This window comes from Bos javanicus, chromosome X, assembly GCF_032452875.1.
Source record: "Bos javanicus breed banteng chromosome X, ARS-OSU_banteng_1.0, whole genome shotgun sequence".
Lineage (NCBI taxonomy): Eukaryota > Metazoa > Chordata > Mammalia > Artiodactyla > Bovidae > Bos > Bos javanicus.
The window spans coordinates 134,121,134-134,131,983 of record NC_083897.1 but is presented as its reverse complement, the minus strand read 5'-3'; the positions used below and the strand labels follow the sequence as shown (position 1 = coordinate 134,131,983).

At 42.9% G+C, this 10,850-nt stretch overlaps 1 protein-coding gene across 1 annotated transcript; it reads right to left on the bottom strand.

Moving 5' to 3' along the window:
• Positions 1-588: 588 nt before the first annotated feature.
• On the bottom strand, positions 589-2,936 carry LOC133242917 (TAF5-like RNA polymerase II p300/CBP-associated factor-associated factor 65 kDa subunit 5L). The gene has a single exon (XM_061409135.1). The coding sequence runs from the start codon at positions 2,764-2,766 to the stop codon at positions 943-945; it is 1,824 nt and encodes a 607-aa protein (XP_061265119.1). The 5' UTR covers positions 2,767-2,936; the 3' UTR covers positions 589-942.
• Positions 2,937-10,850: the final 7,914 nt, after the last annotated feature.

The window sequence follows — 10,850 nt, the reverse complement described above, 5'->3', positions numbered from 1 at the left end:
ACTGTTCATTAAACTGCTATTGCACAGCAGAAGGTGGGCGGGACCATCTCAGGAAAAGATGTTGGAAAAGCCACACCTCAGAATCATTTGGAAATTTGACATTTTCTAATTTTATCTTTTGACTTCTCACTTCTAAGTATTTTCATTTCTTTACCACAATCTGTCCTTTCAAGAGAGAGAATTGTTAATAGAAGTGCAGACACGAAAAGAATCTTTCTTTCCCACCCCTGCTGCAAGAGCCCAACTTTCTCAATCAAACCCACCCACCCCCTTCCTGAAACATGTCATCCGGAGTGATCTGTCACCCAGAAATTTTCCCTTTCTCCCAATACACTATGCAACCAAGTTCTGTGACTTCCCTGAACCTCTAAATTCCAAGTATCACAGCCAGTGCCAGGAGTAAAACCTGAAAGATGAGAGCAGCAAAGGTCCCCTCTGCCAGTGCTAGGTTTCTTCTCAAGAATAATTATAACAGTAATCATTAAAAAAAGCCCTGTTCTCTGTAATCAGGGAAAAGGAAAGGCATTTGCCAGGATGACCCTGCTCCCTTCCCACATCCCACCCCTGCATTCCTACCGGGATGGAGTCCCTTCCACCCAGTAACCCTGCAGCACTGCTCCTGGCAAGGGCATCTGGCAAACATCCTCCAGACAAGTGCAGCCCTGGCAAGGCGAGGACACCTTGGTGCCAAAGACAGGAAGGGGCCGCTGGAGGACACAGCGGCATCTCCGGGATTTCTGATCTCCCGTTTGTTCCCCGTTACCACCCTGCCTCCCCCTGTCCTTCCACACCTGGGGGCTGAATGGAGGGTGGTGGCCTTGGGACATCTGTGGGGCAAGGGGGGACAAGGGGAGTCTTACAGTCAGTGATTCCATCTGTCTGTCCAAGACTTGCTGTCTGGAACCCTTCGCACTGCCCAGTCCATTACCTCAAAGGTACAAATCAGTGTTCCTGATTTTCTTCTCTGATTCCGGTCACCAGCAGGCGGCTGCCAGCCATGAACTGCACATTCAGCACAGTGCTCATCTGGCCGGTGTAGATGCCCAGGAGCTCACTGGACGAGCCATCGGCGGGCGTGCTGTTGTGCTTGCTCTTGATGTCCCAGATACGCACAGAGTTATCCATGGATGCTGACGCGATCACGCTGCTGTCCAGGCTGAAGGTGACGCTGGTGATGTCATCCGTGTGGCCATGTAGGTCTTTGTAGAGGGTCCCAGATGCCAGGTCCCACAGCTTCAGCAGCTGGTCCTCGCCCGCCGACACCAGGTACTGACCGTTGGGGGAAAAGGCCAGACAGCGCACGGGGCCGCAGTGGCCCATGAAGAGTCTCACCGAGTTCCCCTGCTGGGCACTCCAAAGCCGCACCGTCTTGTCTGTCGAGCCCGTGGCTAAGTAGTTTGAATTGGGATGGAACTTGACACAGTCCACACCCGCCAAGTGCCCAGCATAGATTCGCAGTGGGTATGTCCGATCAAACGACCACAGCCGCGCCGTGTGGTCGTAGGATGCGCTGGCAAAGAACAGGCTGTGCGGGCTGATGTCCAGGTCCCACACAGGGTAGGCGTGGCCCTGGTACAGCACGGTGTTAGTGAAGCTCTCCAGGTCCCAGTACCTGATGGACGTGTCTTCAGAGCAGGAGAGCAGCGCCGAGCTGTCCGGGAGGAACCTGGTGCTGTATACTGGCCCACAGTGTCCCAGGAGAACCTTCCTCTCCGTGGCTGTCCTGTCCTCCTCGTCGACCTCGAGGGTATCATTAATCAAGTGGATGTGGGACACATCTATTTGATGGGGCTTGGATTTAAACTTGGAAGTCAGACTCCACAGTTTTATACTGGAGTTGTTAAGGCCCGTGGCGAGCAGCTTGTTGTCCGGGGAGGCCTCCGCCGTGTTCAGCAGCTGCTCAGTGTTGTAGAAGGCGTAGGAGTAGATGGTGATGAGGGAAGGGGGGCCATCCTGGACGCACTTGATGGTCTCCTGAAGGAAGTCCAGATCCTCCTCTTTCTGCAGGATGTACATGGGCAGGTCGGTGGGCTCCAGGCCGCTGCCCTGGCCTCTGGAGGAGCCGCCCTTGCCACTGGAGGAGCCACCCTCGCCACTGGAGCAGCTGCCCTCGCCGCTGGAGCAGCCACCGCTGGCATAGAGCTGGTAGTCCACCCTCTCGGTGGGCTGCACATCCAGGTGGATGTGCCAGGTAAGGACTCTGCACAGCGCGGTGTTGTTGTCACTCTGGAGGTAGCAGAGAAGGTAGTTGTAGCAGTCTTCTGGCAGACGAACCACGTACTTGTTGTCCAGGAAGGCCCGCAGCCGGAAGTTAGACAGGATGTCTTGGATGGTCTGGGTGGTCTGGAGCTGCTCTATGACGTCCTTCTGGCTGGCGTTCTGGAGAAACATTCCATGAAAGTGGCTGTAAAAGCTTTCCGCTGTGCTCTTTGGACTGTTCTGGACCAGGTCGAGATGGAGGTAGACAAAGAGAGGGTAGAGGAGAGGCATCAGTTCGTGGCTATGCTGGGAGTCAGAGTCCATGAGAAAATCCCGCAGCCGTCCGAACTGTACTTCATATTGCTGGGGGTCTGCCTGGCAAGGGGCTGCAGACACTGTGTTGGCACAACCAGATTCTGACTGGACTGCGAGGCTGGTAGCCATATCCTGGACGCTCTGTGACAGTCGCAGGCCTTGCTTCGGTGGGCCATCTGCGCCCCTGTACTGCCGGCTTTTGAGGTAGCAGGACACGGCGGTCTGCATCTCCTCGGTGCGAAACTCCTCCATGACTGAAGATCCCAGGCGGCTTCCGCTTCCTGTGCCCGCCACTGCCGCCGGGATTGCTCCACAACCACTTCCGTCTCTCCCGGAAGGCTCGGCCACCCCCTCCCCCCTACCACCCCATGCTGCACCTCCCTCTCCCCCACCCCACGCCGTCCCTCCCTACCCATCCCTCTCCTCCCCCACCCCCTTCCCCCACACCCCCATCCCCCGGTGGTGGCTCTGGGCAGCCGCCCCCTGACTGACTAATGCAAAGAGCCGTCGCGGGCTGGGCCAGGCCACTGGGGCCCAAAAGTCTGTTGTTGTTTTTATATATAATTTATGTATTTATTTCAATTGGGGGATAATTACTTTACAATATTGTGCTGGTTTTTGCCATACATCGACATGAATCAGTGACAGGTACACATGTGTCCCACCATCCTGAACCGCACCCCCCCGCCCCACCTCCCTTCCCACCCTTTTCCTCCGGGTTGTTCCAGAGCATCAGTTTTGAGTGCCCTGCTTCATGCACCGAACTTGCCCTGGTCATCTGTTTTACATATGGTAATATAGATGTTTCAGTGCTATTCTCTCAAATCATCCCACCCTCACCTCCTCCAACAGAGTCCAAAAATCTGTTCTTTAAGTCTCTTGCTGCCCTGCATATAGGATCGTCATAACCATCTTTCTAAATTCCATATATATACGTTAATATGCAGTATTTGTGTTTCTCCTTCTGACTTACTTCACTCTGTACAATAGGCTCCAGTTTGATCCACCTCATTAGAATCGATTCAAATGTGTTCATTTTTTTTTAATGTGTTCATTTTTATAGCTGAGTAATATTCCATTGTGTACATGTACCATGATTTCCTTATCCATTCCTCTGCTGAAGGACATCTAGGGTGCTTCCATGTCCTAGCTGTTATAAATGTTCATTGCAAAAGTCAGTTTTTTAAGTCTGTGTCTCCTTTGCTGCCCTGTGCTGCTTAACTTCTTAACTTCTAAATCTCATGGGGCTTTCTCTGGTGGCCAACCCCAGCCTACTAAGATCATGGCATCTGGTCCCATCACTTCATGGGAAATAGATGGAGAAACAGTGGAAACAGTGTCAGACTTCATCTTTTGGGGCTCCAAAATCACTGCAGATGGTGACTGCAGCCATGAAATTAAAAGACGCTTACTCCTTGGAAGGAAAGTTATGACCAACCTAGATAGCATATTCAAAAGCAGAGACATTACTTTGCCAACAAAGGTCTGTCTAGTCAAGGCTATGGTTTTTCCAGTAGTCGTGTATGGATGTGAGAGTTGGACTGTGAAGAAAGCTGAGCGCTGAAGAATTGACGCTTTTGAACTGTGGTGTTGGAGAAGACTCTTGAGAGTCCCTTGGACTGCAAGGAGATCCAACCAGTCCATTCTAAAGGAGATCAGTCCTGGGTGTTCTTTGGAAGGAATGATGCTAAAGCTAAAACTCCAGTACTTTGCCCACCTCATGCAAAGAGTTGACTCATTGGAAAAAGACTCTGATGCTGGGAGGGATTGGGGGCAGGAGGAGAAGGGGACGACAGAGGATGAGATGGCTGGATGGCATCACTGACTCCATGGACGTGAGTCTGAGTGAACTCCGGGAGTTGGTGATGGACAGGGAGGCCTGGCGTGCTGCGATTCATGGGGTGGCAAAGAGTCGGACATGACTGAGCGACTGAACTGAACTGAACTGAACTGAAAAATCTGTTTGAAAGACTAAGTAAACTGGAGATTGGCAGGTTAACAAATCAAAAGAAAATGACATAATCCTTTTTTAATAGAGAAGGCATTTGATAAATGAAACATATATTCACAATTTTAAATGAACTATTAATAAAATAGGAATTGATTAATTTACTTTCTTACCATGATGGAATTTAACAGAAAAGTCACTATTACGATTTATGGGAAAATGGTAGAAGCTTTTCCCATTAAAATCCGGACAAAGGATAGTTTTTATTACCGTTGTTGTTATTATTTTAAAATTTTTAGCCAAAACAATTAGACTAGAGAAATCAAAAGGTATAAAAATTGGGAAAGATGAGGTAAAGTTATTATTTCTCATGGATAAAATTATATGTATAATTTTATATATTTATTGTATATATAATGATATAAATTATTGCTAGAAAACCCAACAGCATGAACTAAAAAACTGTTACAAATGATCTGGAATTTTAGTACATTTCTGGTGGTAAAATCAAATATAGACAGCAGTAGTTTTCATATAAATAAACAACAGCCAATTACAAGACCAACTGAAGACCCTACCTGGGCAGTTGTAATGTGAATTATATATTCTGCAAAGGTGAAGATATCTCTTATCTTACCATTTATAGAAAAGGTTTGCTGACTCCTATTCTAGATCACAAGAAAGAACTAGAAAGCAGAATACCTGATAAAATACTAAACAGTCTTTGCCCTCATGGAGCATATATACCAATGGATTTTAGAAAATGAGAGCTACCTATTAGACAAAAAAAATCTAAAATCCTAGGGGACTTTCCTGGTGGTCCAGTGGTTAAGATTCCAGGCTTTCACTGCAGGGAGTGTGGGTTCAATCCTTGGTGGGGGAACTAAGATCCTACGTGCTATACATAGCTACCAGGAAAATACATATATATATATATGTATATATTTTAAAAATCTAAAATCCTAAATACCTTTACCAAGTCTATGAAACCTAAAACAAAATTACTTTATTAAAGGTATTCTAAGTACTTACCGCTTTGCAGAGAAAGAGTAGCTGATCAATATTCTAGTTCCTTTCAGTCCTTAAGGAAATGCTACCTCTCCATGCCTCTGGTGTCCTTTCCTCCATGAAACAAAATCAAGGCACTTAAAATGTGCATGATGAAAAACAAGTATGATGTTTATAGTAATATAATTTAAATAATTCCTCCATTTTGATCTCAACAAATTGGATTTAATCTGTGAGCAATGTTACTCAGTCTTAGTACCATTGGCATGCCGGACCAAATCTTTTTCTCTTGTGGGGCCTGTCCTGTGCATTATAGGATATTTAGCAGCATCCCCAGCCTCGACCCACTAGATACTGGTAGTGCCATCCGGTGAAGACATACAGAAATCTCTGCAGAAATTGTCAGACATCCTCTGGACAACAAAATCCCAATGAAATTCAGCCTCTCATGTTTTCTTATTACTTTGTTATCTTCATGGTTTTTTCAAAGACCCAATCATAGCCTTTGGTAGTAAGTACCACCAGGAAAATAATTTGACTTCTTAAGTATAGTTTGAAAGATTGCCCAGAAAAAAAAACTTTTTCACTAGTATTTTCAAACTACATCATTTTGTAGAAGTAATCAAAGACAAGATTATAGCTTTGACTGACAAATACAAGCTAAGTAAATTGTTTTATTAATACTGATGTTGTCAACCTAAAGAAAATTCTTTGTTTGAGAGCATCATCCTAAAGCTATTTCTGTTAAAGTAACTGTAGTGGAAAATTATTTCCAGAGTTGGTGGCGTAAGGACCTCTGAAAAATCACTCTTGCATAAAAGGCTTGAACAACACTGTAAACCAACTAGATCTATCATACATCTATAGAACATTCTACCCAACAAGAGCAAAATACACATTCATGTCAAGTGCACATGGAACATTTAAGATAGGCCATACACTGGACTGCAAAAACACATTTCCACACATGTAAAAGAATTGGAAGTCATACAAAGTGTATTAATCAACCACAATGAAAAAAAATTAGAAATAAATAACAGAAGAAGATTTAGGAGATTCACAAATATGTGGAAATTAAACACATTATTAGTGTTTAATTAGTATTATTTAGTGTACTCCTCGGAGAAGGCAATGGCACCCCACTCCAGTACTCTTGCCTGGAAAATCCCATGGATGGAGGAGCCTGGTAGGCTGCAGTCCATGGGGTCGCTAAGAGTCGGACATGACTGAGCGACTTCCCTTTCACTTTTCACTTTCATGCATTGGAGAAGGAAATGGCAACCCACTCCAGTGTTCTTGCCTGGAGAATCCCAGGGACGGGTGAGCCTGGTGGGCTGCCGTCTATGGGGTCGCACAGAGTCGGACACGACTGAAGCGACTTAGCAGCAGCAGCAGCAGTGTACTCCTAAATAACCAATAATCAAATAAAAAAATCATAATGGAAATTAGAAAATAAATGAAAATACAACATATCAAAATGTATGAGATGTAGCTAAAGTAGTACTCAAGAGGAAAGGAAAGAAGATCTCAATTACCTAATATTCAATCTTAGGAAATTAGCAAAGGAATAGCAAACTAAACCCAAAGCAAGCAGAAGGAAGGAAATAATGAAGATTAGAGCAGGAATAAACGAAACAAAATAGAAAAACAGTAAAGAAAATTGAAATCAAATGTAGATTATTGGCAAAGATCAATAAAAACTGACAAACTTTTAGCTATACTGACTGAGAAAAGAACACTCAACTAAAATCAGGAATGAAAGAGGAGACTTTATTACCAACTTCGGAGGAGTAAAAAGGATCATAACGGAATTCTTTGAGATATTATAGGGCTTCCTGGTGACTCAGATAGTAACGAATCTGCCTGCAGGTTCAATCCCTGGGTGGGGAAGATACCCTGGAGAAGGGAATGGCTACCCACTCCAGTATTCTTGAGGCTTCCCTGGTGGCTCAGATGGTAAAGAATCTGCCTGCAATACAGGGAGACCCAGCTTTGGTCCTCTGGAGAAGGAAATGGCTACCCACTCCAGTATTCTTGCCTGGAGAATTTCACGGATGGGGGTACCTGGAGGGCTACAGTCCATGGGGTCGCAAAGAGTTAGACACAACTAAGTGACTAACACTTTCACATGAGATATTATATGCTAACATAGTAGATGGTCTAGATAAAATGGACAAATTCTAGAAAGATACAAATTACCAAAACTGACTCCAGAAGCAAGGGAAAATTTTAGTAGACTTCTAACAGCTGAAGAGATTGAAATAATAGTCTTAAACTTTTTAGAAAATCTCAAGCTCAAATGTTTTCACTGGTGAATACTACCAAACATTTAAAGAAAAATTCAAGCCAATCCTTCACCAATTTTTTAACAAAATAGAAGAGGGAATACTTCACAACTCATTCTATGAGGCTTTGATACCAGTATTGGACAAATAGTATCAGAATAAAAGAAAACTACAGGCCAATATCCCAAATGTAATAGATGTAAAAATCTCCACAAAATTCTAGCAAACTAAATCCAGCAACATATTTAAAGGATTATATACCATGACCAAGTGTAATCTATAGCAGGGGTAAAAGCTTGGTTTAACATGTGAAAATCAATTTAATAAATTATATCGATAGAATGAAGGACAGTAACTACATGATCATCTCAATAGATGCTGATGAAGCATTTGACAAAATCCAACACTTTCATAATAGAAATGCTCAGAAAACTAGCAGAAGATAGTTTCCTCAAGCTATTGAAGGGCATTTACGAAAACATAAAAGTTATATCATACTTAATAATGAAAGACTGAACAATTTCTCCTTAAGATCAAGAACAATGTAAGGATTTGCTGTCCCAACTTCCAGTCAACCTTGTGCTGGAGGTCTCAGCCAGGGCAGTTAGGCAAGGAAAATGAATAAAAGGCATCAAGATTAGAAAGAAGTAAAACTATCTCTATTAGTAGATGACATGATTTTGTATATTGAAAATCCTAAGGAATCCACAAAAAAACTGTTAGAACTAAAAAATAAGTTCAGCACGGTTGCTGAATAGAAGATCAATATACAATTATCAGTTGTATTTTTATATAACTAGCAATGAATGATCCAAAAATGAAATTAAAAAAGCAATTTCATTTACAATACTGTCAAAAAAATACTTAAGAATAAATTTGACAAAAGAAATACAAGACCTGCTGCACACTAAAAACTACAAAGCATCATTGAATAATTTAAAGAAGACCTAAATAAAAGGAAATAATCATGTTCATGAATTAGAAGATTTAATATTGTTAAGATGACAACACTCCCCAAATTGATCTACAGATTCACCACATTCCCTATCAAAATTCCGGCTGCCTCTTTTGAAGAAATTGATCAGGTGATTCTAAGATTCATATGGAAGTAGAAGGGACCCAGATGACAAGAACACTGTGATAACCTCTACCTAGAGATTCCAAGGTGAAGATACAGATAGCATTATTTTCAAAATTCCTGCAAGGGGACCCATTCTTTATCCCTTGTTTTGTTGCGGAAATCATTTAGGTGGACTAAAGAGATGCTAGACATATTAAAGCTATGATTTTTTTGCATCTAAAATATCAAGGTTGTTTTTTCCTCTCCAAAAATTAGTGCCCGGGGACTTCCCTGGCAGTCTAGTGGTTAAGACTTCGCCTCCAATGCAGGGGGTGCGGGTTCAATCCCTGGTCTGGGAGCTAAGATCCTACATGCCTCACAACCAAAAAACCAAAACATAAAACAGATAGAATATTGTAGCAAATTCAATAAAGACTTTTTAAATGGTCCACATTAAAAAAAAAAAAAAATCAGTGCCCAGGTAGGCATTTGTAAATATGTGTTCATTCTACTCCTATGTCCCTGAGGCAAAGACATAGATAAGGATTGGCTGTCCCATGACAGCTCCCTTTCAGGGTGTCTCATAAAGGGCCAGGAGTTGGGCTCATTGGCAGTAGCCCAGGAATTAAACACTTGGAGCCAACACCACCCTCCTCAGTGAGATTACTCCTTGGCCTATGTGAGGTAACTGGAGCTCAGGGCAGAAGAGGTCCTGATTTAAAAAACAACAACAACAACAAAAAACTGTAGTAGGTTAATTGCATATTCCGGACATCTTTGTAATTGGCAACTCTATAAAATACAGTATCCCCTCTTTCCTGCCAGAGTAATAGTTTACATGGCAAAAATTAAAAGCCAACTTTTTCTCAGCTCGGTTTCCTGGTTCCTAACCCTCACTCTGTATTTATGGAATGATTTAAGTATTATTCTAAAAGTTCATCACCAAGCAAACAGAATAATATATCTGCCTCAGAAACCCAAAGGGCTAGATAGAATAGGTCATTCCATGCCTGCAAAGACTTGTTCTGATAAATGCTAATACTGAAAGGGCACAGATATTAGCTTTGGTGGGTCAATGGCTACTAATTCAAACTTTGAGAAAGAAAACCTTTTCAGTGATTGCGTACTCAATTTTACGAGACCTAGAACAGCAACTTCTCCAAGATTCTTACTCCTCACAATCTGTAGGAAAGAAATGGGGTGGTTAATACAGTAGGATTGATAAGCATGAAGGTTTTGATTAGGCGGACCTGGGTTTGAATCCTTGAACCACCACTTAGTAGCTGGGTGACCTTGGATGGGTACGAGGTTAAGAGAGGTTAAGTATAACCTCTCTGTGTCAGGTTTTCTCTATGATGTCATGATGATAATCCCTAACTTACAAGGTTGTTGTAAGATTTGAAAATGACATGAAGAGATGCTCAACTTCACTAGTAATCAAGAAATGGGATAGACTTTATTTTCTTGGGCTCCAAAATCACTGCAGATGGTGACTACAGCCATGAAATTAAAAGACCCTTGCTCCTTGGAAGAAAAGCTATGACCAACCTAAACAGCATATTAAAAAGAAGAGATGTTACTTTGCCAGCAAAGGTCTGTCTAGTCAAAGCTATGATTTTTCCAGTAGTCATGTATAGATGTGAGAATCGAACTATAAAGAAAGCTGAGCGCTGAAGAATTGATGCTTTTGAACTTTGATGTCTCAACAGTGGCCACAGGACTGGAAAAGGTCAGTTTTCATTCCAACCCCAAAGAAAGGCAATGCCAAAGAATGCTCAAACTACCACACAATTGCACTCATCTCACACGCTAGTAAAGGAATGCTCAAAATTCTGCAAGCCAGGCTTCAGCCATATGTGAACCGTGAACTTCCTGATGTTCAAGCTGTTTTTAGAAAAGGCAGAGGAACCAGAGATCAAATTGCCAACATTTGCTGGATCATGGAAAAAGCAAGAGAGTTCCAGGAAAACATCTATTTCTGCTTTATTGACTATGCCAAAACCTTTGACTGTGTGGATCACAACAAACTGTGGAA

Coding starts and splice junctions, on each gene's coding strand:
- LOC133242917 (XM_061409135.1), bottom strand. CDS start 2,766: ATGGAGGAGTTTCGCACCGAGGAGATGCAGACCGCCGTGTCCTGCTAC.